Below are 27,367 nucleotides of genomic sequence, written 5' to 3'. Positions count from 1 at the left end.
GGTGTACTCTGGCCCTGTTATCCTCGTGTCCTTGCAGGGGAATGGGCGCAGCTTAGTGCTTGTTTATGATATTCATTATGCATCAAATCGACAATATCAATGGATTATGAATATGCCAGACTTGGGCCTGTGGTGCAATGCGTAATTAATATGTAAATATGCACATAAGTGCGATGTCTGCGAGTGTGTGTGTGTTTGGAGGGGCTTTCAGCGCTCTCTCTCAATAATTAATATGCGGCCCCCGTGGTCTCTGATTTGTGGTTTTTCACGCATCAAAATGGGTTCGGTTGGCTTGACAAGACATAATTAAAACTACACGCTGTCGCAGGACAATAGCCACCAACATCAACAACCCATCAGGACTCATTAGCTTATTGGCGGGCTGGATAGCGCTTGCACCTTTGTTTCGCATCATTTGCAAACAGCTAATGACAGATCAGAAATTCCATTCAAAGGAATTTACAGCCTGTGTGCATTAAAATACCACAGTTATGTGTAAAGTTACTACTGGACTTTTGCACTGGACTTTTGCCTGACATGTGCATGAATTCTCTAATTAAAATTTGAGCGGGAAAACTCTCCCTTCAAAAAATAAAAATCTAAAACTCTCACGCTTGTGGCACACTTGAATACTTATGTGTGCAGACCCAAGTACTTTGAGGCTCGTTGGAAAACCAGAATATAAAACCGAAAAGGAAGCGTTAAATTGTATACACTTAGCTACAGGGATACAAATGAAATTGAAACAAAAAATTAAATGAATGAAGGGAAAATGACGAACTGCAGCCGGCAAACGGAGAGAGAAAAGCAAATGTAAAAATTGCATGCGGAAATGCCATTCCCAAAGACTACTAAATGCCACGCCTCGCCGCCCACCGCTCCGTCAAACAGCAATGGCGCTGGCGATGGCATGCACAATGCAAAGCAGGAGGCGTTGACGTTAATGCCGAGATGGCCAAGAGGGGAGATGGCCGGGACAGAGAGGAGTGGGCGGAACAAGGGGAACGACTATAATGAAATGTGTCGGACAGAGCAAATAAAAAGCTGCAGCTAGCTGCAAATAAATAGTTACGCCGTTCGCTGGAAAGCAGTCAACTCTTTGCGGCCACAAAACGAGGGCCAGCACAACACACAAAAAATGTTAAAAATTAAATAGCATAAAAACTTAATGCCCTGTCGGAATTCGGGGAACCCGGGAAGGCAGCAGGGGCCGGGCCAGGGGCAGGGGCAGAGCCAGGGCAGTCACTGACTTATCACGAAGCTGGCCCAAAATGAAACGAAACAAAGTGAAATGAAACGGGAGCTGTATAATTTTAAGCATTGACATTTGCGGTTGCAAGTCATTATTTGGGTTTCCTCTGAGCACGTTAGGGTGGATCTGTATCAGAGTTCTTTTAAATAATTGTGGCTCTTAGAGTGGGACTTTGAAGGGAACTACATTACAGTGAAATGCTAGGAAATGTACTTGTATGTATTTTAATTTTATATTAATATTCTTGTAATTGTTAATAAAAAAGGACAACCATTGAGATTTATTCATTTAAAAATATCTATTAAATGTAACTGTTTTCTGCAAGATAATCTAAATACAAGGTAGTTTTAATATTACTAGCTGAACTAACTATCTTTAAAGTCAGTTTGAATCTATAAATACGTTTTGTTTAGAATAGTTTTGTGATTATTATTTGAATTCACACAGGATCACCCTAGTGCCCTGCTCTCCCCATTTTTTTTGCTCTCCCTTTCTCGCCTGTGTGTGCGCCATGTCATTTTGGGTTTTCCTTTCAGTTCTTTGGCATTTCTCTTGCGTTTTTTTCTCGGTAGCTCGCCGCTTCTCACTTCCGCTTTGGCAACTTCCGCAATTTTACTTTGAATTATAGCCGAGCGTATTAATTTAAATGTCGACAAAAGGCGCATAGCACAAAAATAAACACCAGCCGAGAAGGAGAGCAAGCCGGCTAAATGTGAAGTCGAAATTACTACAGAAAAAGTCGTATTCGAAACTGCAATGGCAGCGGGACAAAAAGGACATGCTGGGGTCTTCATGATGTCTTCCTCTTTTGGTAGGACTATTGTGAGCGATGTTTGATTAAAATTATGCCCGTCGCCTTAGCCCTTATCCCTCATCTGCACTTTGTAGTGCACTTCAATTTGCCTTTGTAGACTTTTAATTAATGCGTTGTGGCATCAGCCATCTGCTTCTGGTTTCTACGAAACAATGGAGTCGGAGTCGGAGTCGGTGTTGGTCAGGAGAACTGGCTAAATCTATCGCCAGGATATATCTATGGACATCTATTTGTGTATCTGTTTGGGCTGCCGCTGTGTGGCGTCGTGTGTTTCCGAGTGAGCAAGCGCGATAATGAAAATTTATGTACGAAATTTAATTAAAACATACCTCGGGCTGTGTTTCGCCATGGACGATGCAGACCAGCGTGGCCTCGTGCCCTTCGCCGGAGAAGACCACGGGACGCTCCACAGAGATTTCCGGCGAAACTGTGCAGGGGAAAGAACGTTAAGAAATTAGTTAATAACATGAATGCTGGCGAACGCGAAAAATCAATGGCCAAACGGCCCCGCCAGCCATCGGGGCCAGAAAGTGTAAATAGTGATGGGAGCCGTGTAATTAGCACATGTAATGGCGACGCCTCCGGAGAGGAGGACAAAGACCGGCGTCGACTCCCCTTCAAAATTACATATAAATTCTTAATAAATGTCAGAATGGCCGGTGGTACCCGCAAGGCATTTCAATAATTGCCAGTCAACCAATAAATGTCGGTAAGTGTGTAAATGTAATAAAAGTCCTTTCTTCTCTGCGGTGGGGAGTATGTATGTGGCTCCACATACCTTCTCCCCTCGCTGGCCATGGCCAGGACTCCATCATCATCTACTCGACTGCAAGTGAGAGCGTTAAAAGTCAATACCCGTTCGAAATCGAAATCAGATTTGACATAAATTGAACTGACAGTCGAACTCCGTGGCACAGTAGGGCCCGGAAAAAAATTAATTCGTTTCGCTTATATTGTATGGAGTACACTTCAAAATAAAATTTTAAAATGTAAAGGGTTTTACAAATTATAACAGATGTTTCTACTAAAGAAATATTTGTCTATTTTTAACATTAAAAATATAGAATTTGTGGTTTGAGTAAATAATTATTCTTAAATAAACTTTTTAAAATGTTTAAAAACCAGCTCTAAATATTTTTTTTATATATTTCAGAGCCTATCTTTGAGCACCTACTTTATATAAATAATTTTGTAAGAATCCCTCCCTTAATATTTCTTCAGTGTACTTATATGGGTGCAAGTGGCATACTTACACAGGACATGGAGCACGACCTGGCTGGAGGCGGGCTGACCAACTCGGTTGTTGGCCGTGCATATGTAGACGCCGCCCTTGTGCCGATCCACATTCTCGATGGAGAGGACGTGCGAGTGGAGCTTCTCCTCGCCTGGAACGGAGCAAATGAAAAATGCAACTCAATAAAAAAAGCCAGGACCAAGAGTGGGAGTCGAGGATTTCGGAGAGACCAGAAGCCGGAGCCCAAGGAATGACAGGGCCAATTACGTGGAATCAACGTGCAGCCAAGTGACAGTGATGTCCGGCCGGACACCGCGGGGTCACCGGTCAGCCGTAACCGCCAAACAACGCCACGCAACTCACACACACAGCGTGTGGCATTATATTTAATAACAAAAAGAGAAGGAGGAGCAAGGACGAAACCGAGGCTGGCATATAATTTCTTTGACTTTCCATTTTTATGGAAATTGTTTAAAGTTTCTTTTACGACTGTATTCATTTACTTTTGCCTCGTCTCGCCTCCCATTGCCCGTCCTTTGTTGCTCTTTATGATTTTAATTTGCGTGGCCTCTGGTTGCTTGGTCCTTGGTCGCTCTCTACTCGGTTGTTTGGTTTTTTGTGCGGCTGCTTGGTGGCATCCTTTTGTCGGACTGCTGGCTCTCGGGTCCCGGCACTTATGCACAATCTTACCGTTGGGCAAAATATTATTTTTGCGGCTCCAAGTCACATTCGGCATTGGATTACCCGTGGCCGAGCACTCGATGCGCACCGACGAGCCCTTCTTGACTTGCAAATGTCCGCCGGTGCTAATGTGATGAATCCTCGGTGGCACTGTCGGGCAAATAAACAGAGAAGAGAGAAAAAACACATTAGAAATGGCCAAACAAACTGGGTCCAGTATCCCAGTGTCCCCCGCCGTCCACGAGTCCGCCATCGAAATGTATGCAAAGTGGGCTCGGCAAGGACATCACACAATTTGAATAAATAAATGCGCCCCGAATGCAAATTGAATGGGAGAAAGCGGCGTTTACGCGTCTCCAACTCGGACTTGGACCCCGACTTCGACCCCTATCTCCACCCCAGTCCCCCCAGTCCTGATTCCCCATTTCCCCGTTCTGGCCCCGCTGGGGCATAGTTTGATTTAATTCGGGACCGGCGTTTATTTATACTTGCGGCGGCATTATTTTACAGCTGTTAAAAATTATGTCCGCTGTGCGGCGTCTAAATCAAGGACAATGGCAGCTGCCGCTCCAGTCGATGGCTTCATTCCATTTTATGGACATTTCTTATGCATTATTATATTTTTTCTGCTTTGTTTTTCTTTTAACTTGAAAATGGCAGCCAAACAGGCCAGTGGCTGTCTTCGGTCTTTGTTTTTGCGGCCGTTGTTGGCCCTCAGAGTTTGTGATTTTGTGCTGAGTTTATTTTTTGTCTCGGTTTTTTTTACTCTCTTTTTGTTTGGTTTAAGCTCTCGGGGAATTCGTTCATTTGGCTTGCCCATAAATTGGGGCCATGTGCTGCTGTTTTCTTTTCCCTAAGAAATAGCCACATTTAAGTGGCAGTATCAACAGCTCCATAAACCAAAAGGCGCACGGAGACACTTTTGTAGACGGAAAACCAAATGAAAGAAAGGGGTTCGGGACGGGCTGCATCTCTGATTAGGTCCCAATCAAATTATCACAGACCCAGCCAAGCGAGTGGCCCCACAAACATGTGTTATTGATGCAATTCTTTCAAAACACATACGATTTGCAATATATCAAATAATATATTCGATTGCTCTGGCCAAAACAAATAAGCCCTGCCAGGATGGCTGCTCAGCTCGGATCTCTCGCCCTCCCAAGGATATTTGCATTCGAAAGAAAATTACAATTGATCACTGCAGGAGGAGGGAGCACAAACAGCTCACAGCTCGTAGGTCATGTCTGCACAGAGGGAAAATCGGACAGCAAGTCTACAACTTTTGCTAACAAATAATACGAAAAAGTATTCCCTTTTCTGGTACGCGTTATTATTATTTTTGAAATAAATAATATTTCCCAATAGTCCCTTGTATTTTCTTGGAGTGTGGAGCGTTCTGTCCTCCTGCAGCCACAAAATATGCATTAGAGTGTAATAAATCATGAGCCCGGCAAAAGGCGCAGCGAAAGGACTCGGCAAGGACTCGCCAATGAAGTTGCAGGCAAGGCAGGGCAGGGCAGGCAGGGCTGGCTGCCGAGGTCGTAAGTGTGTGTTTGCGCTTGGAATATTCCCAATATTCTCACGCTTTGTATACTCGCATATTGAATTCAATAAATATGTCTCCATTGCGGGAGACTTGTGGGCCGTGGGGGGGCCAAAGCTCTTTTAATACTCAATACCCGGCACTGAAATTGATTTCGACTGTGCGGCTTGTAATACGTGGATTGCGGCGTGTAATGTCATGCAGATGACGACTACTTAATGGGTCTCAAGCTTCCAGACTGACTATGTGCCTCGCTGGCTCAATGGCTTGCGGGCAGCTGGCAAAAATTTTAATAAGCAGCTCTTTCAAAGCACTTGCCGCAGTGGCCGCAGTATCTGGATCAAGAGCAGCAGCAGGAGTAGGTCCAGAAGCAGTATCAGGACGAGGAGTGGTGGTTGCGGCCAGTTTTGACAGAGTTTGTTTCATATTGATTTCGAGGCATCCACGGCTGGTTGCCGGTTGCCGGTTGCTGGTGTGGTGGTGCCTCAACTTCTGGCCCTGGTTTTGCGGCTCGCAAAGTTGCACACTCAAACTCGCAGGCAAACCCGGACCAGACCCACCCACACATGCTGCTCTGCCAGCGAGCTGGCTTAAAGTTTAAGTGCGCCGGATTGTGGGCGGCATAGGGAAACTTCGGGCATGTCTGTTAAGTAATTTAAATCCATATTCTGTTGCAGCCGATAAAGTTGGTGCCAAAACTTAAGCGGCTGCCGAGAGCTGGGCATTTAATTGTGGGCTCACTTCTGGCCAAGTGTCCTCTTGGTAATTTGTCTCGGCTCCGGCTCCTTGGCTCCTTCGTGTGTGCTCAGCATTTGTTTATCGTCCTTGTGGCATATAATTATGACACACCTCGGCTATCCCAGCCCTCTTGCAGCAGCCCAGCATCCTTTGTTATTGTACAAACATTGTTGTTCCGCCCATTGTGCTAGCCATAATTAAATGCCGCCCTTCTCCACACACCTGTCTCCGCATCCGTCTCCGGCCGATGTGGGCTTTTCCGCTCCACTCCTTCCGCCCGTGGCCGTGTCCAGTTGTTTTGGCATATTGTGCATATAAATCACGGCCACCAGCTTCATTCTCTATGCCAAACCGCACACGGTCGGTGCAATAATTATGGTTTCCGGTTCGATGATGCCATTGTTATCGATACTTTAAGTAGAGCCCTCTCCTTGGACCTTTGCGGTCGGCAGGTCCTGTAATTACGCCGCTAATTGCAAGCGCCGTGCACACCGATTTGAGCTAGAGGCAATCCGATTTCCGAGCGAAGCGCATTAAAGTCACGCGCGAAAAAGGAATTTAAAAAGCGGTTCGATGGCCGTGATAAAAATGTGCAAATTGCCGCAACGCCCGACCGCACAACATAATGTTTTGCGGTTGGATTTGGGCGGAGAATCCCACCCACTCCCACTCCCAGCCTCACACCGATACCGACACCGCCACTGACAGCATAACCCAAACCGAAACCAAACCGAGTGGCGACAGCCTGCCACCGGCTAATGGATGGATTGTGGATGGGCATGTCGAAGCCTAATTGGTTTTATTAAACGTCATATGAATAATGCCCGCTGCAGCTGTATTCCGCGGGGTTAAATGGACGAAAATGCTTTCAAGTCCTTGACACAGATTCCGTCCCTTTGCCAGCTTCCCCTAGTTTGCGCTCGGCCAACACAGATACCAACCTTGGCGGACTCATCAAATATTAAAGCCTCGCTGGTTAGACCCCAGCTAGGTGAGTGGCAGATGTCCCGGGACACTGCTGCCTGTCCCATGTCCGCGTGGCTATTCCTCCAATTATTGGGGGAGCAAGAAGAGAGGGCACTGGGAGCAGATATTAATGCCCGGGCCGTATTAAAAGATTTGTCAACGGGCAAACTTTTGTGCCATTGTTTTGCCCTTGCCCACGGGCAGATCCGCAGCAATCCGGGGCAACGGAGACTGCTCCATTTTTTGGCCATCGCCGGGCTAATGTCTTTGTAAGTGCTGCGCCGGCCAAGTGCAAAACTTTGGCAGTGGCGCACATTATTTTTTCATCTTTAGTGTGAGCCAAACTGAAAGTAATTTACGCTCGTAAAAACTGCCAAGCCGAGATGCCAGAGAGCGGCAAACTTTATGAAATTTATATACGAATACGTTGGGTGCTGGCCGGATTCGGTTTGGGTTTGGATTTCTGATTTTTCGGGAACCGGAGCCAGGGGGATGCCGGGGCTGCTGTCCGACCGTGTCTGCTGCTGAGCCTATAAAAACTTCGACAGCGCATTATTTTCCCTGTTCTCTCCTTTGACAATAATGGGGAATTGGGGGACAACAACAGCGGGAACAACAAAAACTGGGCGAGAAATTTACGTGCGCTGCGAAGTTCAATAAACGAAATATTTCTGGCCATGATCATTATTTGGCAAACGGAGCGCATAATAAACACATAAAATAAACAAAACTTTTCAATAATCGACTTTTTTCCCGCTCGCTCGCTCTCCCTGGGTCTTTCTTTGTCGTCATCGTGGTTGTGTTTTCCCGCACCCAAGGAGGTTTTCGTTTAATGTTTGCCTGCGGCGACGCCCAAAAAAAGAGAGGAGCTGGAAAAGGGAGCTGGTAGCAGGAGCAGGACCACAGGCCAGGACAGGGGTCTGGGACCAGGGCCAGGACCAAGTTTCAATGACAAATGAAAAAAGTTGTGGCTGCTAAAATAAATACGCATTTTTTATAGGCCGGCCTCTGCTTTGAAATAATGCTCGGGCGAAAATCCATACATCTGTGTTTAAAGCGCCTTAAATTCGGCCATAAAACTATTTTTCAATCGCGCACAGATAGAGACGGAGCACTTGGGAGATTTGGGGAATTGTATCGCAATTTGCATGCACCGCACACACACTCGCATCGCCAGGACTCGTGGAACAGTTAAAGGCAAGTGTTGGCCTGGCTAAAAGGCGTGCCTCAAACGCAGACACACGCACACACAGAGAGGAGGCGTATGCAAATAAAGGGCAACATTGTAATTGGGGGGAAATATATGTAAATTATTCATCATTGCTGATTAGAAGCCCGGCCGAAGAAAAGGGAGCTGGGAAAAGAAACAAAGCTCAAAGCCCGGCCGGAGTCGTGAGCTTGTTAGGCGACCTCTCCGGGTCTCCATCTCCGGGTCTCCGGGTCTCCCTCACCATCCCCGCTTCCGGAAATAGTCGAACAGAGCTAAAGCGGAGCCAAAGGAGCAGCAATTTGCATCCGCTCCAGCCGGCTTCTCCGGGGGATAGGGATGCAGGCAGCCGGGCCCGAGGATTTCGGGGGATGAGCAGCGATTCCGGGCAAATGGCAGATTAGTTTTGATTTTTTCGCCGCTTCAAAAATTCCACTCTCTATTGAATCTTTGGCCGTAAAGCGGCCAAGTTGCAGGCAAACCTACTTTGCATATTTGAGTGGCCCGGACGCATAAAGCACTAAGCACTAGGCACTCAGGACGTAAGGATATGTTAATTTGACCAACACACAACACAGCCTTTCAGCCGGAGGAGAGGTGCCCATGCCCGTGCCCGTATGATGAGGCCTAACAATGGGGCCCAAGTGATTTGAGCCAGCCGCATAAATTTCGCCCATAAAAATCCCATGGAACGTCAATCCGGCAGATTGGAACTTTGCATAACAATGCAAAAGTGCCGAAAAGTCGTTCACAAATTTGCGTGAGTAGTCCATATATATTGTATATCCTGTAGTCTTTATAGTACTTACCTAGTATCTCGACCGTGTGGGTGATTTCGCGCGGATCCATGGTGGCAATCTGGCAGATGTAGTCGCCGGCATCCGTGGGCAGGGCATCACGGATCTGCAGGTTGAATCCGTTCACCAGGCGGACGCGAGGATCGGGCGTTACCTTCACAGAGCCGGCGGTCAGTATGGCAATGCCGCGCTTCCAGGCCACAACGTACGTGTCTGCAAGTGGAATCGAATGTCGAAATCAGTATGGAATCATAATTGATAATTTTCGTTCGAGAGTTATTAAATCGAATGGCGGATTCAAGTGGCTGCGTTGCATTGGCAGCACAAATTGAAAAGTCAGAATTAAAATGACTCAATTACGGGCCGCTTCAAAGGATCTAAAAAGGCTAGGAATTCAATTTGGCATGGACCCGCACACACACGCGCAGGCAAAGGCAGATCCACATCCAGATCCAGAGTGGAATATAAACCGCAGACAGGCGGCGGCAACAACACTGGATGAGAGTCAGACAGGCACTCAGTAACATCCACTTGATATCCGCTAATGTGCGGCATTTGCAATCATATGCCAGAATGAGAGGCAGTCAGAGACACCAGGATGCTTTCAGCAGGGGCAGGAACAGTACCAGCAGACTGCCTAGCGGAAGGATGCCAGCCAGACACATGTGAACACATCTAAGCTAGGGTGGACCATTAATACTCACTGAGTGGCGTTTCATGATTTGATTTTTCAAAGCATATTCAAAACTGCTAACTCTAAATTTATGTTATTTTCTTTATATTATTTTAACCAAAAATAATATATCTTAAGGTCCATCCTAATGTGTATACACTCCAGCACTCATTCACGTACAGCAGCCCATTGGCAATGGCGTATTCATCGAACTCATTAATTGTGATTCCTTTTTCAATTTATGTGAGTTCCTCGATGTAAATTTCCGCGCGCGTGCAGAGCACGAAACAAGGAGGGGCGGAAGTGGAGCCCAATGGCTGGGGAACTGTCAGTGGAAGTGGCAGTGGAAGTATTGAAAATGTGTATTGAAGCTACCGGATTTGCTACTAATGATGTATGACTTCCGTGTTTCGGCGCCAACGAGTGGCGTTCATTATAAATTAAAACAATTTTGCCCACCATCGATGACTAAGTGTGCTCTTCTGCTGCCGAAAAATCAAAGGTAGTGGAGAATTATGCACAGCTGCGCTCAGATAAATAGCATCGATAACTCTGCTTTGTTTTAAAAGCAAGTCAAAATTTAAGAATATTTATTAAAGTTAAATAAAGTGCTTCTTAGTACTAGAATCTTACCGTTAAGATATTTATTTTATTAGAAAAATTTTAAACCTATAATATTTATGCCATTACCTGGGACTCAGCTGTTTAGAGGCGACTCGTTTTTCTCAAATTGATTTTACCCCGTACGCAAACACACCAGAGCCACACACTAGGACATGCACCTAGCACCAGTTCCAGTTCCAGGACCAGAACGGGTGCGAGTGCAGCAGGAGCTCAGCCCGAGTTGGCTGGGCCGTAATAAAATGCTTATGAAGTCATTTACATGCGCATTCAAAAAGCGTATTTATTTGCAATGAGTTCAACAACATCAACAAGCCAAGGTACGAGCTCCGGTGGCGGCGAAGGCTGCCAGGCTGTAAGGCTGTAAGGCTGAAAACCTGAGAGGCGGCAGGCTATGCAGGCGCAGTGCACTGCAAAAACAAATAAATAAACGAGCACCACCTGCTGTCGTTAGCGTGCCCTAAAAGGAGGAGCTGCTGGCGGTGGAGTAGGTGGCGGATTTGCCGTAGGAGAAGGAGGAATTGTGGTCGCTGGGCCTGTGTGTGGATGGGTGGTGTGGTGTCCCTGCCGCAGAGAGACTCGACAGAGAACGGAAAATATAATTCTTTGGGGCGGCGAGGTGCGAGGGCATTGAGTTGTGGGCTTTGCGCCACGAAGACCCACTCCTCGCAGGCAGGCTGCTTAGGAATTAGGGGGGGGCACCGAGTGGCAAGTGTTGCCACATACGTACTCTACGTGCTGGCGATGTGCAGTCATATCATATTAGCCGCCTGATTGAGTTATAAATGAAGCAACGTCAGTCGGTGTTGCTGGTACATTGCCAAGTCGAATTTTTGCGCAGGGATATGGAAATTGGGCAAAAGGCATCAAAATTGCACAAGTCGAACTGCACTATACAATTTCAGTCTGTCAATTATTTGGTTTCATTGGGGGATTTGAAAAGCACACAATTGGTTAATTTCAACGAGCTCCGACTAATTGGCAGGCTTATGTTTCGGGCCTGTGTGTTGGTTTGGCAATTATTTAAAGAAATATCTTTGTTATGGAGAAGGAGCGATGGCATTGCAATCCACACCCGTAAAAGGGGGCAGCTTTGGTGCTTGAAATGGACTGAAATTGAATTTAAGGGTTTTTTTTTTAAGAAATTTCCCTGAAAGCGTGTTTAGAATCAAAAGAGAGACTTTAATTCCTTGCGGAGTACGAACATAATTATTCTGCAGGCGCCATTCAGCAGCCTCTTGCTCTCAAGAAGCCAAGATTGAGCAGGACTCGAGGCTGAGAATCGGTACTCCGGGACTCAGGACTAAAGACTCTGACTGCCGACTCTGGACTCTTGTCCGATGCACGGCTCACATAAATAAGGAGCCTTGTTCCATGTGTGTGCCACTGCCGGCTGCAACTAAATAAATTGTTAACTAAAATAACAACAATCTAACGAAAACAAGCAAAACACGAAACGCCTCAATTTCCGGTTTAAGTGTTCTAAACTAAATAGAAACGCACACAGGCACACACAGCGAGGGAAGAGGGAGGCGAGATGGGGCGGGGCAGGCTAGGCATTACGACAACAATACATGCAAACAATTGCGCCGTTAAGCGAGCGGCAAGCGGAAAAGCGGGAATGTGGGGAAAGTGGGGAAAAGCGGATGAGACTGAACGAGTGGCTGGCATGGGGCGGAAACTCGGTAAAAGCATTTCGGTTTCTGTATGTCGGGCTCATCCTCACTGGGCTCACATAAACACGGCCTCCTGGACAAATGGCCGACCGCACGTCCTGCTGCAGAGAGCCGACGGTTCATTGTTTACAGCCGAAAGCCAACTTTTAGTTTTCTACACTTCACCCAGTGACAGAGATACATACATTCACACAGGCACACATAAACACATGCACACACAACAAATACATATAACCAATTCAAATATGGCCAATGCTCGCATTGTTGCAACAGCGCCTTTGTGTGTTTGCTCCGGGCATACTGTGCGTATGCGCAATATGCCAGCCATCGCCAGCCCCCCGCCGCCGCCACTGCCTTGAGCTGAGTTTTCTCGCAGTGTGGCAGCCTAGCAGCAGGCGACGGACCAAAGGCCGACCAACGGACATGTTGTTTGTCTGAGCGCAATTTATTGCATGTCGGAAAGGCCAATATTATAAGATGATGACCCCCGAAGATAAACGATGTTGCGGCTAAGCCGCCGCAGGCAAACTACATACAATGGCGAGGGGCACGGGGCTCGGGGTCCGACTTATCTGCAACTTCTTGCTAAACTTTGCCAGTGTTTGCCAGAGTGTGTTAAGTGTGCGTGTGTGTACGTAAAAAGCGAAATTAGAACTGTAAATGGCATTAATATTGAAACTTTGTTGCCTCCGCCGCTGCACCGCCGCACTCCATCCGCAGTCGGTGAGGAGTGCTCAGTCCGGGAGTCCGCAGTCCGGAGTCAAGTGGTCCGTTCTGCTGTTTGCACAACTTCAACTTTTGCGGTACGATTCCATTTCCGTTCGCTCGCCGGTCTCGCCCGGCCAGTTCTAGGACCAGTAATAGTAATAGTTTCGAGCGCCGGCTCTCCATCAAAGCGTAATGAGCGTTTGTATGGCCGCAATGACGGGGTTTTTGTGTTTTGAATTTTATTGCATTCGAGTTTACAGTCACAGCCCGTTACAGCCAGTTTGCCAGTTGTTAAATGTTTTTGCTCTGACTGTGTTTGCTTGCTCGTTGTAGCTCTTGCCGCTGCTATTGCTGTTGCTGTTGTTGGCGGGAAACCGCAATGAAAAATTCACACGACACACTGGCCAGTCGGCGGCATAAAGGGCTTTGCATGCAGACAAGTTGAGCAGTGGATAAAATGGCCAGAGCAATTAATTAGCCGATTTGAAAAAGCTTAAAAATTGCAACAATGTATAACGAGCGCAGACTGCCAGTCCAGCTCTTTTTTAATGAAAATATTATGAGGGGAAATTAAATCGGTTTTACCAAGGATTAAGTGAGCTTGCCATTGCTCGGCCACATATTTGTGAAGGTTTTAAGAATGGCAAACTTTACAAGCATAAATTATATAATAATATTTACTTGTTTCAAAAGGCACAGCCTGAGGATTAACATGCAAATTGGCCTAAGCAAACGTCCGAAGCCTAAACTGATCCAAAAGAACACTTTGTCACCTGTCTTTGTTTGTTTTCTTTGCCAGGACACCGGCTCATCCTTTGACTGGTCAGGTTGTGGAGGGGATATTGTAGACAAAGCTGAGAAACTGGTATTATAATTACGCTTTGACAGAATTGCGGCCACACCCATTCCCCCGTATGATCAAAGAAATATTTGGTTTTTCCTCGCAAATTGTTATAGACGAGTTCAAGTATTTCCACTCTAGAAGGTTCTTTCTAGCCAAGTGCGAAAACTCTCTTCTCTGTTGCTGCCATGGGGGAAAGCAGGAGTGAAAACAAACAGGAAAACAGACAACAGAGAGCAGACAATGGAATAAACAGACTTTGCGTGCCAGACATTGAAGAGCAAATAAAAATTCAAATGAAATGATAATGATGAGATGTTTCACTGTTTCACTGTTTGCACGACTATTGCAGTGGCCCTGGATCCCAGCTCTCAGCTCCCGGTTCCCGATTTCCCAGAGCACTCGAGCTGAAAGATTACTCTTTCGGGGCTCAAAGCTGCGTAATAAGTGTTTAAAGGCATTTTCATATAATATGGAAATGCTCACACACGCACTCCGCTCACCGCCTTTGTGTGATTTCCTTTATTTTTCCGTTCGAATTTTACGAGTTTGCATCCATAAAACGGAATGAAAATGCGCATAAATTGTACAAAGTGCCGTTGCAGAGTTTCACTGCAAAACTCGTCGTTTTAGTGGGGTTTTAAAAATTCTATCAATTATTTTTTACACTTTATGTGCGCGGCCATAAAAAGGGATGTGTTCCGGCTCACCTGCACCCGCAAATCGCTGGATTCCGAATCGCTTCTAATCATATTTCACTCGGCAGAGCGGCGTGCCATAAAGCATGCGTTATTAAAAAGCAAGAAATCGAGCCGCGGCTTCGTTTTTAATTATTCTGGTTAAGGACGAGCCTAAGTCGCGAGCCGTGCCATGCCAGTAATGAAATTGTCGTATGGGCACTTTATTAGCATAATGTGGCCTTAGCCAGGGGAGAAACTGGGGAACTGGGGAACTGAGAAACTGCAGGGTAAACCAACGCCCAGGCAATTTATTTTCCTCGTCCTGTATTGTCCCGGCCGCCGCCTCCTTTTTGTATTTACTTTCTTGAGCTCCATCCACTCCGGTATTTTCTGCTCTGTGCCCTGCTTTTTTATTATTAGTACCCAAATGCCCGCAGCTATAATTTTGTTGCAGAAATTGTCTATGTATCGCATCGTCTGCGTAGCCAGCTCGTCCCCGTTCCCGTCTGCGTTCTCCTCAACGTTCTCGTCTTGGTCTTAGACTTGGTCCTCGTCTTCGTCCAAGTCGAAGTTGCAGAGTTCGTCCTTGTCAGAGGCAATCAAGTGCATGAGAAACGCAAATGAAATTCTTTGTTCTGTATTTCCTTTTCTTATGAACGGATACTCAGACCGCAGACTTCCCCAGCACATAGGGAATGTGTCTACATAAGCGGGTACATATGTACTAGTGTGTCTGCGAAACGAAGTACACGGCGAGAAAGTACAGATTTTGTAGTATTTTTGATTGATACACAACGAATTTTCAATAAAATAATTTGACCAAGTTGAATGATAAATCTTATCCTCAAAAATTCGGATTCCCTTTATAGTACTTTTTTATGTTTTATTAATCAAAATCATAAATACTCCTCCCACTTTATATTGTTTTTCCAGTGTACACATAAAATGTGCCCCTAGTGTCTTGGGTCCGAAGTTTTTATGTAACATTTTGTCCACGACGAGTGGCTCAAGTTTTGACCATCTTGGGCGGCGCTGTCTTGGCCTCTGCCTCCCGGTTTTATTCCTCCCACATTTCACATCCTCACATGCTGTTGCTTATGCTAAATCCTTGTTATGTACAAATAATCTCGCACACACGACCGCATTTAAATTGAAAAACGTACACGGACGCTGGTCAGAGCAGCTCTCAAATGCCAAGACTGGAGTGGAGCGGAAGACCGCAGCAAAAACGCCGTGACCACTACACATGTCTTGGACGGATGCCACTCGCCGCCCGACGACCGACGTCCGATGTCCGATTTGACCGCTGGTCCTGTTTTTCTGCGGTCGGGGCTGACAGAGAATTCCGGACAGTAAGCAGGGAGCTGAAATTTAGTCCTGGCCCGGGGATTAATGCATAGTTGTGGGCATCGCATAATGTCGGCTTAATTATTTGTATGGCAGAGCCTTCGACCTCAGCATTTAAATGCAAACTGCGTGGGCGAACCTGGTCATGTCGGTATGCCCGATGGAAAATGGGATTTTCCTTTTCCTTCTCCACCTCTCCTTCTCTTTCTCTCACTTCTCATTTCCCTTTACTTACCCGTGTTGGCCACCTCGCAAGGCAGCACTATTGTCTCGCCGGTGATAAATTTGAATGTCTCTGAACGTGATATGAACATGGGCTCGTTCTTCGTCATCAGGCTCTGGGCGGACACTGCAAAAAAGACACACAGACAGACTTTTAATATCAAATGCCTTTTGGTATTTCCCCACAAAATATAAAGTAAATTACTCAAAATATTATTACTCGCCTCGTCTCGGTTTGCCGAGTCTGTGTGCACACACTCTGGCTCTCAGGACATCCTCCTGGCTCTCAGGACATCCTCTAATTCGGCATGGCAACAGGTCAGGGCCAAGCCTAAGCCCAGAAATCCCCAACCGAGACCGGAGAGCATCGAACCCAAAGGGATTCGAGCACCAAACGCTGTCATGCCCAGGAAGCAGCGCGCCGACGCTATTTTAATAAAATGCAGCGAAGGCTCGTACGCAGATATGCTGAAGCTGGTCAAAACTGAGCCCTCCCTCCAGGGACTCAAAGACAATGTTCAAGGTTTGCGAAGAACTGCAAATGGCGGACTTCTATTGAGAATGCAGAAGCCTCAGGACCCGTCCACACAGCAGCTGCAGGCAGCACTCAGGACGGCCATATCCGATAAAGCAGAGGTGGCGGTCATGCAGGAAACTGTGCAAGTGGAGATTCGCGACCTGGACGAGATGACCAGCGGCGGAGAAGTCACTATGGCTCTGTTTGCCGGAGAGGATTGCGACATCCCAAGCAACACTGCACCTAGGATGCGGAAGGCGTTTGGCGGCACGCAAACAGCAACCGTCAGCCTCAGGCCTGATCATGCGCGGAGACTGCTCGACAAGGGCAAAATCCGAATCGGATGGGTCGTCTGTCGCATCAGACAGAAGACTGAGCTAAGGAGGTGCTTCAAATGCATGGGCTATGGGCATACCTCGACGAGATGCAGGGCCTCAGACTCAGTAGCCAAGGCCACACAAAACTCCTGCTTCAGATGCGGGGAAGAAGGCCACAAGCACTACACGTGCCAAGCCAAGCCCAGGTGTATCCTATGCACCAGAGGAGGCAAACCCGCGGGTGAAGCTGCGCACGCTACTCTGAGCAGGATCTGCCCGGAGTACCTGAAGGCCACCCATAACACGCAGAATGGTTAAGTTTTTACAGCTTAACTTAAACCACTGCAGAGCTGCCCAAGATCTGCTGTCACAGACGGTTTTCGAGGAGAAAATTGACATTGCTGTACTGAGCGAACCGTACAAGTCAAAGGCAGAGGGAGTATGGCAACAGAGTGCGGATGGTGGTTCAGCCATATGGAGCTGCGGGCAGTCCCCCGGACACCTGTCGCAGAGGGCGTCGAGACCCGGCTATGCAAGGGCCAAGGTCCAAGCAACCACCATCTATAGCTGCTACCTAGCCCCGAGCTTGCATATAGATGCCTTTAGGGACATCTTGCAGGAGATCGCCCGAGACGCCCGCGGAAGATCCCCAGTACTAATCGCTGGGGACTTCAATGCGTGGTCCACCGCCTGGGGGAGCTCGAAAACGACTCAACGGGGAACCATCCTTCTGGACGCCCTGGCCACATTAGACGTTTGTCTCCTGAACGATGGAGCTAGATGCACCTATAGCAAGGCAGGCAGAGAGTCAATCATTGACCTGACTTTCGCCAGCCCGGAGCTCTGCCGGACCAGCCACTGGAAGGTCACGGATTTGCTCACATACAGCGACCACGCAGCCATTATCACCCAGACGACGCACAGCCAGCAGAGCCCGTCTCTCCGGCAATCTGCGTACAAGGTACACACCCTTAACGCAGACACACTCCTAAGCAGTATGGATGGCAACGTCATCACTGGCGACGCCAACACCTGCGCCGGCATATTATCTGCGAGAATCAAGGCTGCTTGTGATGCCGCCATGGCGAGCTCCACTAGAGGAAATGGAAGGAGACCAGTCCCCTGGTGGAATCATGAGATATCCGTCGCCAGGAGCGAGTGCCTCTCTGCAAGGCGAAGATGTCAACGAAGTAGAGGGCGTCCCACGCAAGCGCTGTTCGAGACACGCTACAAGGAGAAGAAAAAAGCCCTCAAAATCGCTATTAAGACGAGTAAGAGCAGGTGCTTCCAAGAGCTGTGCGATGCAGCAGACCAGGAACCCTTCGGCTCGGCCTACAAGCTGGTCATGGGCAAACTCTACAGACCGCCGACTCCAACCTCCCAGGAACAACTTGGAGCTATAATCTCCACGCTGTTCCCGTCGCAGCCGCCCCTCGTGCTGCCAAACATAGCTGCGAGTGAAGCGATCTTCACCAACGAGGAGGAAATACTGTGCGCGTTGGCCAGCAGCAAGGCAGCCAAAGCCCCGGGACCCGATGGCATTCCCAACGCTGCACTTCATGCCATAATGAAGTCATTCCCAAGCCTATTTGCACAGGTATACAACAGGTGCATTGCGGAGCGCACTTTTCCAAGAGTATGGAAGCAGCAGAGACTAGTGCTTATCCCTAAACCAGGCAAAATGAATGACGACCCGTCCTCATATCGCCCCCTGTGCATGCTCAACACACTGGGGAAGATATTTGAGCGCATAATCTGCAACAAGTTGGAGAGAGAGATCGAAGAGCGTGGAGCTCTATCGAATCAGCAGCACGGTTTCAGGAAGAAGCGGAGCACGATCGACGCGATACGAGAGGTAACGCTAATGGCAGCAAACGCGATTGAAGGCGAAAGATGGCAGGGAGGCACCAAGCAATACTGCCTGGTCACCACCCTAGATGTCAAAAACGCTTTTAACTCAGCAAATTGGAGCTTAGTCTTGCAGGCACTCCAACACGGCGGCATATCAGGGAACCTCACCCTCCTGATAGCGGACTACTTCAAAGATCGCGTCCTTCTGTACACATCCGACGACGGCAACCAGATGCACCACGTGACAGGTGGTGTACCCCAGGGATCTGTTCTTGGGCCAATCCTGTGGAACGTCATGTATGACGGGATCCTGAGACTTCCACTACCAGATGGCTGCGCCGTAGTAGGGTTCGCTGACGATATAGCGCTGGTCACGGTGGAGAAGCACCTGTCCGATGTCTCTGCTAAATGCAGCATTGCAATCGACATGATGATGTCTTGGCTGAAAGACAACGGTCTCTCGCTCGCCGAACACAAAACGGAAGCAGTGCTCATAAGCAGTAGAAAGACCGTAGAGAAGGTCACCTTCCGGGTCGGCTCGACATACGTCGAGTCCAGTCCGGCGATCAAGTACCTCGGAGTCATGATCGACCATAGGCTGAATTTTAAGAGCCACCTGGAGTACGCAGCGGCCAAGGCATCTAAGGCCACTGCCGCTATCTCTAGGATGATGGCCAACACCCGTGGCCCAAAGCAGCATAGCAGACGATTAATAGCTACAGTGGTGACCTCGACCATCTTGTACGCCGCGCCGATTTGGGCGGAAGCCATGAGGACTGTCAGCTACAGCCGGCAGTGTAAGTCTGTCTACAGACGCTGCGCTTTGCGCATCTCGAGCTGCTTCTGCACGGTGTCAGAAGAAGCTGCATTGGTGGTGTCGGGAGCAATCCCAATAGACCTACTGGCAGAGGAGCGCAGGACTGGGAACTCAGGTAGCAGAATCCAGAGAAGCAGCACCATGGCTCGATGGCAGGATAGATGGAACAACGCGAGCACAGGACGATGGACCTACAGGCTCATCCCCGATCTGGTTCCCTGGTTGCAGAGACGACATGGTCAGCTGGACTACTACACCACGCAGATCATCACAGGACATGGTTGCTTCAAGGCCTACCTCCACAGGTTTAAGCATGAGGTCGACCCGTACTGCGACTACTGTGGCAGCGCTTTTACTGAGGACGCGGAGCATGCATTCTTCGTATGCCCCCTATTCTCGGCGGAACGAGCCGCGCTGGAAGCGGCAATGAACTGCCGCCTGACACCCGACAACTTAGTCGGTTGCATGTTGGAGACCCCCTCCAAATGGAATGCGGCTGCCGAAATGGCAGCAACCGTGATGCGAGAGCTGAGGCGCCGGGAGCAGACCCGTCGCACCGAAGGCGACCGATGAGCGGCAACAGGACCGCCAACCGCCCCCGTGAAGTATAGCTTTGCGGCAGTCCCACGGGTGCGGACTTTCCACCCTATCCATCCTCTGTAACATATGTACTTAAGCCTATATTCTTTTCAATAAAAAAAAAAAAAAAAAAAAAAAAAAGGACATCCTCTACGCAGATCCTGGCCATGTGTGTGGCTAATTGGTTTAGTGCATTTAAGAATATTTGTCAGATGTCGGGCAGAGTTCATAAAGTGCATTTTATTATGCCCATCCAATGAAAGTTGACAAATTTACGGACGGCCGTCAGAGGATTGCGATGGATGGGGAGATAATTTAATGCACTTGCTGTTGATTTGCTAATCAATTTTATATGTCAATCTGCCCATCTGAGTGTGAGTGTTTGTGCGTCTGCATCTTTTCCTTGGGTGTGCGTGTGCGTGTAAAGTGTTAAAATGCACTTAAATATTTAAGCATACTTTTGGGCCAGTGCTCTCCACTGAGCCCTGAATTAATTCAATTGTTCAAACACACACGCACACGCACAGAGAAATTGGAGTATTCGTGTCTTGCATAATTTATTTAGCCCCATGAGCCCGCATCAAAGGCCCAAACTGCATGCCAGGAGTATTAGAGTATTTATTTGGTTTTGTAATTAAACAATGATTATTGCATAAATAGCCAGGCACTGCGGCCAGCCCCAATTAAACTCAATTAAACGCCGCACACCCATCATTTGTCGTGGGTTTGGGGACCTGGTCAGAGGGCCCCCAACGGATACGCTCATATCCGGTAACAAGGTAATCGATTACTTTTAGTGTGACAGGGCCAAATGCGGATACAGATACGACTACGCTGGGCGCACTTCCGCACGCAAAAGCAAACGGAGGGCCATCAAGGATCCCCGAGTGCTGGCCTGGCCCAGAACGAACCAAACACACAAATAAAAAAAAAAAAAAAATAAGAAAGCCAAGAAAAACTGGAAAAAAACTGTGCGTCAGCTACAAAGCTCCGCCAACGAGGTCCGTCGATGCCAAAAGGCGACGGCAAACAATTTAATACGTTTAAGCGAATGTGTCAACAGGGCAAGCTGCCTTGAGCCTGGGGGCTCTCAGCGAACAATGAACGGGGCGACGGGTCCTGCGGATGCGAATGCGGATGTGAATGCGAAAGCGAAAGCGGATGCGGGCGAGGACCTAGCACTTTTGACACCATGACAAGGCCTGACGTGGCCAGCCAAGGACCTGGAATTGAATTGATTCGATTACGCTGCGGGCACAATAATGAAGTGTCAAATGTTGTATTTATCTGCTGCGGAAACATTCGGTAGAGGACTAGAGGGGAGTCCTTTGGCGTCGGCACAAAAAATAGGTGGGCCAGGCCAAAAGTCAGCAGCACGCACTTGCTAGGAGTGGAGGCTGTCGGGACGACACAGGACTTGGCACGACCCTCGATGCCATGTCGCTGGCATTTTATTTGATTCCTTTGCTGTTTTCTCTGCTCTTCTGCCTTCGTCCTGTGACCTGACTTGTGCCTATTTTGGTTTTGTTTTGCTTTGGATCTTCCTGGCCTGGTAAATATAATTTCTTTTGTAGCTGGCTAGCCAGCTTCGAGCCAGGCTCGTTGGCTGCGACAATATTTTTGCAGGACGGATAAAGGCGTTGGCAGCACGTGCCTGTGCTCCTGTCAATCGACTCCTTGATGTGGATAATAACGAAATAATGTCAGCAGAGGCGAGTTCCGCCACGGAAGGGTTTCCGGCCATGCCTGCCCAGCTCTGCGTGTTGCCTGTTGTCTTGGGATTTGGCGCTCGAGTGCTAATAAACCCAATGACTTTGTGCCACTTGGGCCCTGATCCGCAGCCAGTGTCCCGGAGGACTCGCCTCTCATTTGTAGCCACACGTGCCGCAGGACTATATCCTGCATATTTATTTGATTTAATTTTTATTCTCCGCTCCCCAGAGGTGAATATGAACTCATTGAACCGAATCGAAACGAAAGTCGAATTGGAGTTGCAAGTTTTCTGTTTGTGTCTGGTCAGCCCGGCTCGATTCCCTATCTGTATGTATGTGTGTCCACAATTCAATTTCAATTTTCCAATTTTAGTGCCCATTCTGAAGCCCTGAGGCCCCTTCCTCTTCCGCTCCTCCACTCCTCCGCTCGCTGGCAACGATTTTTTGTTTTTGCGGTTTGATATTCAAAGTTTTTCCATTAAAGTTATTCGCAGAGAATAAGAAAAGTTTGCCTCACATATACAGTTGCAGATATTCAATTTGAGTAGAAAATTATCAAACAAGTTTTTTTAGTTTAGTCTCACTCCCCCTGCGCCCGCTGACCTTCGTCAAAAGTGTTTGCTGTTTGCTGTTTGCAGTCTGCTGTTTGCATTTTGCATTCCGCAGTACCCGCCCAGCCCGGGGAGACTAGGCAAAAAAATGGCCAAATTTGGTAGCACGCAAAGTGCATAAAACATAGAAAATGCCAGGGCTGTTCGTCGTTCATTGTTCCAGCAACAGCTGCTGTAATTTCGAGAGCTCGGCCCTGGGACGCACCTGCTCGGCGCCCCGGCGCTCCGGTGGCGCATGGAGATGTGCGATGCAACTGCGACAAATGAAACGGCGCTGGAACAGCTTGCCGAGCACTTGCTAGCATCCGTGCACCGAGTACCGAGCACTCCAGCACTACACAGAAAAAGGACAAACAAAGGGACAACAACAAAAAATAAGGGAAATTCATTAAACGGCGCACTGAGCGCGGAAAAACTACTGACAGCTCGGGCAAACTTTAAGCCGGAGCAATCCCATGATAGAGCGCCAAAGAAGCAGATATAAGCAGGTGCATTTCATGGCAGTTGGCAGTTGTAGGGGCCAGCACGTAACACTCTCTCTTGAGCGGCTACACCTGCCAAAGTGGCCTTCGTCTTGACTGGCTGGCCAGACGTCTGCATAAATCTCCCATATTTCGGCAAGACAAACCCAGAGTCCGGAGCCCGGAGCTCCTGGCACTATTAACGTGCCAAGCACAAAGGGCAACGTTAGAAAACCAAACTGAACTGGCAAATTTAGCACAAGGGAATCAAGGATTACCTCAGCACACACACACGAAAGTGCAGCAAGACCAACATTTGCAGTCAGGAAAATTTTCGTTGATTTCATATCTAGTTACCAAATAAGGAGACCATGAGTATGGGCATAAGGATATTGTCTGCATGAATTTCTGTTTAAATGATATTCTTTACCTTTAAAATTTCCAATAAATATGCACCATATATTAAAGAGTCTCTTAAAATACAGCACATTTCTCTGCGTGGAAGGACCTGAAATTTCCAAACTATTTCGGATCGCTGGGAGGCTAGCGGTGGGCGGCAAGGTTGTGGCAAGCATTGCCAAAATTGAGTGAAAACCAAAGTTTGATACTGTTGTTGCAACGCTACGTGCCACTCCCACGGCCGGCCACGCCCACTTCCGCCACATGTTAAAACAATCTAAAAAGTTAGCGGGAAAACAATGTGATTGCAAGTGAAATATTCATGGAGTGCACTTTTGACATGAAACTTGGCCAAGCCGCAAAAGACGGCGAACAAGTCGAACGGGTGGATGGCGGGGGAAGGTGAACACGGTGAAAAAGACTATTGTTGGCCAGGTTAGCACCAGAGAACCATGAAGAGCGATGGAGAACCGCGGAGAGGTAGTGGAGCGCTAATTTCGCAGCCACGCCGGCCAACTGATAGTAAACTCTGGCGCCCACCGCACCACTGAGCCCGCAATGAATGCCCACATGCTCCTCCGCCGCCGACCGACCTCCTTTTTCGCACACATGTGGCCCATAAAATCTGAAGTTATGTTGAACAATTTTTGGCCAACTGCTGTGGGCAATTTGTTTGCTCGCGTTGCTGCGGTTTAACAACATGTTAGCCAGCCTGCGCCATGAAAATCAATGGAAAGCTTCTCGCTCGACCGCCGAATAAATTGCGAGTGCTTGTCCCCCACACACTTCAAGCAGATCATTTAAAGCAACAAAAAGGAGATGCACAGATCCAAACGGAAATATAAACAGAAATAGAAACCCACACAAGTACAAAATCACTCGTACTTAGACTAATACACAACAAATGGAGCAGGACGAATGCAATGTGTCACCTTTATGGCGACAGGAAAATGAAATCACGTTGTCCCTCACGTGACAAATGCCCGGGCTATGATAGATGTGGGCCGGAGGCCCAGACGGAGCCTGGCCTGCGTGCTTTCCGGGCCCAGTGGCTCCGGGCACGTTCCAGATGGCCCCGGTGACGACAACACGTAGCGAAATGCGCATTAAATTGTGAAAAATGGAATTTCGGGCGAATCAAAAGCGTATTACAATCCCCGAATAAGTGAGACGCAGAGAAGCAGAGACGCGGAGTGGACTCATCAGGACGGACGACAGGGCGAAAAACAAATCAATGTCAATGCTCTGACGTCTGGCAGGACCCTCGGCATTAGACGTAACAAGCTACATACGAGTGTCGTCGCCACGTGATTAAGCCAGGCCTTTCGCCCCCGTTACGGATTTCGGTTTTGAGCACATGTCGCCCATGAATATCTGGGAGCATATTTATTGACTTGTCGACGGCTTCGTCGCCTGTTCTTGCCCTTGTCCCTGCCACGGCCGCGGCCTCAGCCTTAGCGTCATATTCCTGCCACCTGGCAGTCCTTTGACCTGGCTCATAAGCTGTCAGAGCAACTTCTGGCCGGGAAGAGGGCCCAGGCTGGGGCTTGGGTATGGGCTGGGCTCGAACTCGGGCTCCCTGGGATCCAGGGAGGCATCGACACGGCAGTTGAGTGCCTGCTCGTGCATTAGTCAACCTCTTGGTGCTTCGCTTATGCCTACAAAATTTTCACACTCAATTGCCCGGGCAACCTTTTCGCAGGATCACGCGCCGAAACCACCAGCGCCACCCGTTTTCATCCCCCATCCACCATCCAATCCCATCCACTCCAATCCACCAGCTACTTAGCGAGTGTGTTGCATGCACACACATCCTTCGTGGCAAGGACAACGAGTTTAGTTTGCTTTTCGCCGGCGGCAGCGGCAGCGCCTTTTCGTGGGTCCTTTGTGCAGGGCTCCGTGTATAAATTGTATTTTTTGATTGTTGTTGCCGCTTTCGGTGACATTTTTATTCACTCGATTTGGGTCTGCGAGTGTTTGTTTGTGCGTTGTGGGTTCCGGGTTCCGGGTTCCAGGGGGAAGCCTGCATATCAGATTAGCGCATATATCATACGTAATGGTTTCCAAATGACGGCAATGATTTCAATTTCGCGATAACCGAGCGGGGTGTCTGAAAGTCCTGGCTTTAAGCATTAAAGTGCTCTCTTGCCTTTTGCCTGCCGGGCAGATTGAGTAATCAAAGTTATTACCGAATTCCTGCCTGCCGACGGTGCTGCGTATACGCAACCTGTGTTTGCGTATGAGTAATGCTGCAAGTCAGCGTAGAGAAAAAGCGGAAGTAGATGCTTTTCTTCGCTTTTCCGACCGTTTTTCGTACGTGAGAGCACGGCGGGCTGTTTTGTAGCCAAGTGATTGACGATAATTGACTGTCGCCAGCATAGGACATCAATCATGATGTCAAAATGGACAGCAGGCAGCATGTAAATTGCATGCGATAAAACTGAAATTGAATTCGGTAAACAAAATGATAAAAATCTCCAAACGGCCCTCGGCCCTCGCCAATAATTTATGCAGGCCGATTCCGGAAGTGAGAACAGTGGGATGTCGCCGAATTCCGACAAAAATGCTGCAAATTCATGCTATTTGTTTGCCGTTTAATGCGCAACGAAATGAATTTGAATATATCATGACTTTCAGGCAAGGACACTGCCGACGGGCTCCCTTTTGCCGGCTTCCAGCCTCCCGCTCAGAGTTCCCTGTGTTGCTTGTGCATATTAAATATTTCTGCGTGTCAAATGAAATTTTTGTAATTTTCGAGGTGGCGTCAAATGAAATTCACACAATTCTCACAGCCGTGGCATGCCCAACTTTTGCACAAGCACAATTCTCTCGGAGCCCCGTTTAATTCAGTGGAGTGCGATGGAAAATGTGACATGCTGCACGTGCAGCAGGGAAAGTTTCGTGAGCTGGAACACAAAGCAACAAAAACTAAAGAGTGCGCGGAACATTATAAAAGAAAAGAAAAAAAAACGAAATCCCGAAGCTTTAAACCTGCAGCGGGGAATTCTTTCGGTCTTTGTTTGCACATTTGCCACCCTGGAGGTCTAGGCCAGAATGCAAAATAAATTACCTTAGAAATCGCTGAGCAAAAAGTGGAAATTTACCGGACATGTAGCTAACGATTGCTAGCAGCCGGGAAATTCAGCAACGCCTGAAAAATGCGTATATGCAAATTTTCCTACCTGCATACAGAAAAATATGTATTACACTTTCTAGTCGTCGACTGGCAAGAAAATGGGGAGAAAAACTCGAGCACGAACTCAGCCATTGAGTCGGGGCTCGTGGCCTAATTTTCGGTTCGCAATGCAGTGCCCGAAAATGGTGGAAAAAGTGCAAGGAAGCAAGGAGTGCGGACACAGAGGGAGAGAGAGAAGCGTGGTGCACGGGGGTCAACTTAATTAGGAGGTTTTCCAGGTTTTTCCCGGCTTTTCATCAGTGCGGTTCGCGTGGTGCCGCTCGCGTAAATACGATTCCCCCCAGCTATATACTATACGTACATACGTACGTATATATGTCGTATATAATGCGATTCCTGCCTCCTCCTCCTCCTCCTCCTCTTCCTCTTCTCCCCATTGTCCGTTCGTCCTTCCGCTTGCTGTTGACTCGCTAACTGGCTTTTTGTTTCAGCTGGCGCATTGTTTCGCTGTGTTTTAGCCAACAGGAGCTGCGGTATGTTGCAGAATGCACGTATGTGTGCTTAAAACAGAATGCATAAAGTGTGAAAAAGCAGGAGCAATGGCGGCAGCAACCACAACAGCAACAAAGGCGAAAATAACGCACAAAGAGAAACAAATCGGATTAGGGAAGCGGAATTGTGGACGGAATGTGCTATGTCTGACCTGTAGTGTCTGCTGGGGAACTCCACTCCTATATCATTGGCAGTTTACCGAATGTGTGACTGATTGCATAAACTATATGAAAATCTACCGAGATGGCTCTTAAAGTTCCTGTATCTCGAACGGGGCCAACACTGGCTCAATAAGCTCCGCATGCGGGTCAACACACACACACACACACTCTGTGTGTAGTACAAAGCATGATAACTAGAGAGTGTGTGTGCTAGGACATGGTGCATTTTTCATGGACAGGCAAACCATTTAAAT

At 48.0% G+C, this 27,367-nt stretch overlaps 1 protein-coding gene across 3 annotated transcripts in view; it reads right to left on the bottom strand.

Annotated features, from left to right (window-relative positions):
* LOC108083749 (lachesin) overlaps positions 1 to 27,367 on the bottom strand; it is a 128,173-nt gene that overhangs the window by 16,354 nt on the left and 84,452 nt on the right. For 2 of the 3 annotated variants that reach the window (XM_017179665.3, XM_070287163.1), the window contains 5 exons: positions 16,014 to 16,127; positions 9,245 to 9,445; positions 3,991 to 4,131; positions 3,320 to 3,451; positions 2,396 to 2,493 (listed from right to left, as the gene is read on the bottom strand). In XM_017179665.3, coding sequence (XP_017035154.1) covers positions 2,396 to 2,493; positions 3,320 to 3,451; positions 3,991 to 4,131; positions 9,245 to 9,445; positions 16,014 to 16,127 — 686 coding nt within the window. Of the gene's footprint in view, positions 1 to 2,395; positions 2,494 to 3,319; positions 3,452 to 3,990; positions 4,132 to 9,244; positions 9,446 to 14,461; positions 15,288 to 16,013; positions 16,128 to 27,367 lie in introns of those variants that run through there. The other variant, XM_070287164.1, reaches the window with a different exon arrangement.

The sequence above is a fragment of the Drosophila kikkawai genome, chromosome 3R, assembly GCF_030179895.1.
Source record: "Drosophila kikkawai strain 14028-0561.14 chromosome 3R, DkikHiC1v2, whole genome shotgun sequence".
NCBI classification, from domain to species: domain Eukaryota; kingdom Metazoa; phylum Arthropoda; class Insecta; order Diptera; family Drosophilidae; genus Drosophila; species Drosophila kikkawai.
The sequence above is the reverse complement of the archived record's forward strand: the minus strand, read 5'-3'. Positions and strand labels throughout refer to the sequence as shown.